Source organism: Limanda limanda, chromosome 3 (genome assembly GCF_963576545.1).
Source record: "Limanda limanda chromosome 3, fLimLim1.1, whole genome shotgun sequence".
In the NCBI taxonomy this organism is placed as follows: Eukaryota; Metazoa; Chordata; class Actinopteri; order Pleuronectiformes; family Pleuronectidae; genus Limanda; species Limanda limanda.
The window spans coordinates 862,501-867,285 of NC_083638.1; the positions used below are offsets into that span (position 1 = coordinate 862,501).

General features: G+C 44.5%; 1 protein-coding gene across 1 annotated transcript in view; it reads left to right on the top strand.

The window, feature by feature from the left end:
- Nucleotides 1-4,248, top strand: part of rab11a (RAB11a, member RAS oncogene family) — a 5,028-nt gene extending 780 nt beyond the window's left edge. Inside the window, exons 2-5 of the mRNA XM_061067979.1 lie at nt 768-963; nt 1,900-2,093; nt 2,476-2,556; nt 4,102-4,248. Of these exons, the coding sequence (XP_060923962.1) occupies nt 768-963; nt 1,900-2,093; nt 2,476-2,556; nt 4,102-4,238 (608 nt within the window). The 3' untranslated portion in view covers nt 4,239-4,248. The remainder of the gene's footprint in view (nt 1-767; nt 964-1,899; nt 2,094-2,475; nt 2,557-4,101) is intronic.
- Nucleotides 4,249-4,785: the final 537 nt, after the last annotated feature.

The window sequence follows — 4,785 nt, forward strand, 5'->3', positions numbered from 1 at the left end:
GAACATCTGGTTCTGTCCAGTCTGAACCGGCTCAGCAACAGACATGAAGAAGTTAGTTTGAGTCATTTCAATGTAAAAGTAAGAATATTAATCATCCTCATAACAAACATCCGTCTGATCAGGTGACCTGGTGCAGCAGGCAGATGATGGACGGATTAATAATCCATTCATAAAGATACAAGGCTTTAATTCACAATATATCAATCAAATAACTGCTTATAATCAGAGATGACTTCTGTCTTTGCATGAAACACTTTATTGATTAATCCTTGAGTCTGAAATAAATTAACTTAAACTTAAATCTGTCATTTGTTTTTGAAGAGGCTGAAATCTAAAAAAATATATATATATTTCCTAAAGACTGAAAACAGTGAAAAATAACAGTTCATCAGTTTCCTGAACATTGGCGAAGTTTGTTCTGTAGTTCGTCTCTTAGTCCCAAAGATTCTCAGTTTTATGTGAAAATTCAACAAAATCTGAAAACACTCCTCAGTTTGTTTGATGACTAAAAAGTTAAATTATTAATTTGTTAGCGATAATTCAAGTATTTCACCTGATTTATAATAACTATGCCCGGCAGGTTTGTTGATGAGCAGCAGAGAGATGCTCGAGACATAAAGTGTAATAACATACATGTCTGATCCGTGTGACATCTGTTATAACACTGTTATAATATAAAGATCAAACTAAAGATCAGTATTGTTCCCTCTGTAACGTGTATAAAAGCTATAAGTCCTAACCACGTGTTTGTCCCTGGCGTCCTCCAGTGGTCCTCATCGGGGACTCTGGCGTGGGGAAGAGCAACCTGCTGTCCCGCTTCACCCGCAACGAGTTCAACCTGGAGAGCAAGAGCACCATCGGCGTGGAGTTCGCCACGCGCAGCATCCAAGTGGACGGCAAGACGGTGAAGGCTCAGATCTGGGACACGGCCGGACAGGAGCGCTACCGGGCCATCACCTCAGCGTGAGTACCCAGGAGACGGCCGGGGGGGGGCAGGACTAGGGTTGCAAAGGGGCGGAGAGTTTCCTGAAACTTTCCACGGGAATATTAAGCTCGGGAATTTTGAAAAAAAAAAATATGCAAATTAAACGCTGAGCAATAAAAACATGATTCAGAACTCTATTTTAAAGATGTATGGAACGTTGAGTTTCAAGCCTCCACTGGTCATTCTTCCATCACATGCACAGATAACTCCCAGCATGCTTCACTCTACAGCAGGGCTACTGAGGCCTGCTGTAGAGTGAAGGACTAGTCAGGTAAGTTTCCATGATATTACTGGGAAAATATATTAGCATGCTGATTGAGGATTGCTCATCTGTTCATCTAGACTATTTCCATTCATTTATCCATCAATTGTAAAATATGTTTACAGACGATTCCAATTGTTTGTCTAACTATTTATATCTCTGGCATTGCATTAGTGTTTTTTTACAAACTTTTTTCTCATCTTATTCTACAGAACAATGCCACGTGCACTCTCTCATGTGTGGAGACATTTCACCTCATCCAATGTAGAAGGAAAGGCTGTGTACATTTGCAAATACTGTGCAAAGACCTATGTTAAGAATGACACAACGATGCAGAAGCATATAGTCAAGTGCCCAAAGTTTCCTCAGGGCTCAAATCAGCCTATGACACAACAAAATGTTTATATTTATGTCTGTATATGACAAGGTCAATACAGTTAGTATAAATTACCCACAACATTTCCACTTTATTCCCGTTAATTCCCATGGAAAGTTTCCAACTTTGAATATTCCTGGAATTTTGCAACCCTAATCTGGACACACACACACACACAGGTCTGAATCCATATCTGTGTCGTTGTGTTATTAATATGAACCGTCCCTGTCAGATCCAGCTCAGTTATGAACGTGTCTCCCCCCCCCCCCCCCCCAGGTACTACCGCGGTGCGGTGGGCGCTCTGCTCGTCTACGACATCGCCAAACACCTGACCTACGAGAACGTGGAGCGCTGGCTGAAGGAGCTGAGGGATCACGCCGACAGCAACATCGTCATCATGCTGGTCGGGAACAAGAGCGACCTGCGCCACCTGCGGGCGGTTCCCACTGACGAGGCCCGGGCGTTCGCTGGTAACACCCCCCCCCCCAAAGCTAGCTCTTCAATTCACCAGAAAGTCTTTGGACAAAGATCATAACAAAAACACAAAGCATCATATTTTCAGTATCTGTAAAAAACCACAAAGTGTTTCTAAACATTAATTAAATGAGACAAAGAAACTAATCAATAATCAATAAGACAAGAGTTTTCGATCTTCCTCTGAAATGATTATAACGGTTTCAAACAACTTTTACTAATTTTTCTAGGTGAGGATTTATGAATTGTCTGATTATCACACGACTGGACCCCACTGTATTGGTTATGATTATCCTGTAATGCAGTGAGAGGGATCAGGCTAACGAGTGGAGCGTGAGCAGCTGCTGAATGTTGACCTGTTGTCCCCTTGTCCTGCAGAGAAGAACGGTTTGTCCTTCCTGGAGACGTCGGCTCTGGACTCCACCAACGTAGAGACGGCCTTCCAGACCATCCTGACAGGTGTGTGTCTGTGTGTGTGTCTCTGTGTGTGTGTGTGTGTCTGTCTGTGTGTGTGTGTGTGTGTGTGTGTGTGTCTGTCTGTGTGTGTGTGTGTCTGTCTGTGTGTAGTCACCGGTGCCAACACACTTGACATTTATTGAGGAAGCGTCTTGTTTCCGTTGTGTTGTCGACAGTGTTGCCACAGTTACTTTGAAAAAGTAACTTAGTTACTTTACAGATTACTTGATTTTAAAAGTAACTAAGTTAGATTACAAGTTACTTTATTAGTTACATTCAGCAGCTGCTAACAACACCCCCGCCGCCTCAACATAAAAATCACAACCGGTTTTGCCAACACTCACTTTATTAGAGGTGAATTTTTAACAGTAACGTTCACAACAACAACGTATAATGTATCTCATGACATTTTAAGTTGAACTTAAAAACTATTTCCTGAAAAAATACATGTTTTTATAAAAATAAAATAAAGACAGTCTTTCTTGACTTGACTTAACATAAATACTTGTTTTTATAAAAAATAAAATAAAGACAGTCTTTCTTGACCTGACATATTTAACTGTTAACACTGTAATGGTAAAACTTAATACTTCTGATCTACATTGTTTATAAATGTAACTTTTCAACATGTTTTGTGAACATTGTTCCTGTTGTTCACAGCATTAGAGAAGCAAGGAGTGGTTTTACAAACAGCTGTTCTGTGAGGCAGCAGTGACAGTCGTAGGATCTTGTTTATTATGTCACGAAACGAGGACGATTCAACTTAATTGTCTCATAGGCTTCATGACTTCACTCCCAGAGACGCAAGAAGAAAATCAAATATATTGTACCGGACTGGGTTTATGTTTATGTTTGGATTTGACGTATGTTCAGTAAAGTGTGTTGAAGGAGTGTTCCGATATCCTGAGGGTCAGTGAAGGGGTCGGGGTGGGACATGTGACTGTTTGGACCAATAGGATGGGGTTGTTGGGAATGTCAGGCCCTCATTGGCTGGTTGGTTCGGGGGTTGGGGGGGGCAATGAGGAAGTGAAGGGTTGTTGATGTGTGCGAGTGACGGAAGATGATAATAAAAGTAACAAAGTAGACAAAATAGTAACGCACAGTGACTTGGAGGAGTAACTTTAATCTGATTACTGGTTTGGAAATAGTAACGCGTTAGATTACTCGTTACTGAAAAAAGGGGTGGGGTTAGAGTAACGCGTTAGATTACTCGTTACTGAAAAAAGGGGTGGGGTTAGAGTAACGCGTTACCGGCATCACTGGTGGTCGATGCTCCAAGCTGCTGTTTGAACGAGGCTCGTCACAGAGGTCAGGTCAGGTCGCCGAACTTCATGACATCATGTGGTCTGGACAGCTGGTCGCCATGAGGACGGTTGTCATGGTGACCAGGAGCTTCACTCACTGCTCGTAGAGTTTCTCTGTAGATCGAAGGAAGTGAGAGAGGAGCAGAGTCTCATCACACACACACACACACACACACACACACACACACTGAGCAGTGCCTCAGGTAACCTCCCCCCCCCTCTCCCCTCTCCCCCCCCCCCTCAGAGATCTACAGGATCGTGTCTCAGAAGCAGATGTCCGAGCGGCAGGAGAGCGACATGTCCCCGAGCAACAACGTGGTGAACATCCAGGTGCAGCCGACCGAGAACAAACCAAAGATGCAGTGCTGTCAGAACATCTAGCCCCTCCCCTTCCCCCCCCCGCCCCCTCCCCTACCCAGCTCCTGACCCCCCCCCCCCCCCCCCCCCTCAGAGAATAGACTGCCTTGGCGCACCGTGAGTCGTGGAGTCCGGGTCGCAGCCTCTTCGCTGTGGCTCCTCCCCCCGCTCTGCACCTGCCCCCCCCCCCCCCCCCCCCCCCCCCGCCCTAGGTATATCCCAGTATAAGAAGAAGTAACCGCGTGGGGTGGCCCCCCCCCCCCCAGCAGAGCATCTCATCTCACTTTAGATTTACAGTAGAAACGCTGACTCGTCACAAAATGTCTTAATATTTGAATGTGATTCGTTTCCTTTCTGCTCCACTTTGTTCTCGTATCATATCTGATATTAGGTATATATGACTAAAGCACATCCGAGTTGCTCCTCAGTGTTTCCCTATATACAAGCCCCCCCCCCCCCCCCCCCCCCCCCTCTTTAGTGCAATGTACTGTTTGGAAGCTCGTGGATGTATGGGCACAGTGTAGACACGTGTGCTCCGGTAGCTTCATGGATCTGATTGATGTGAATATGA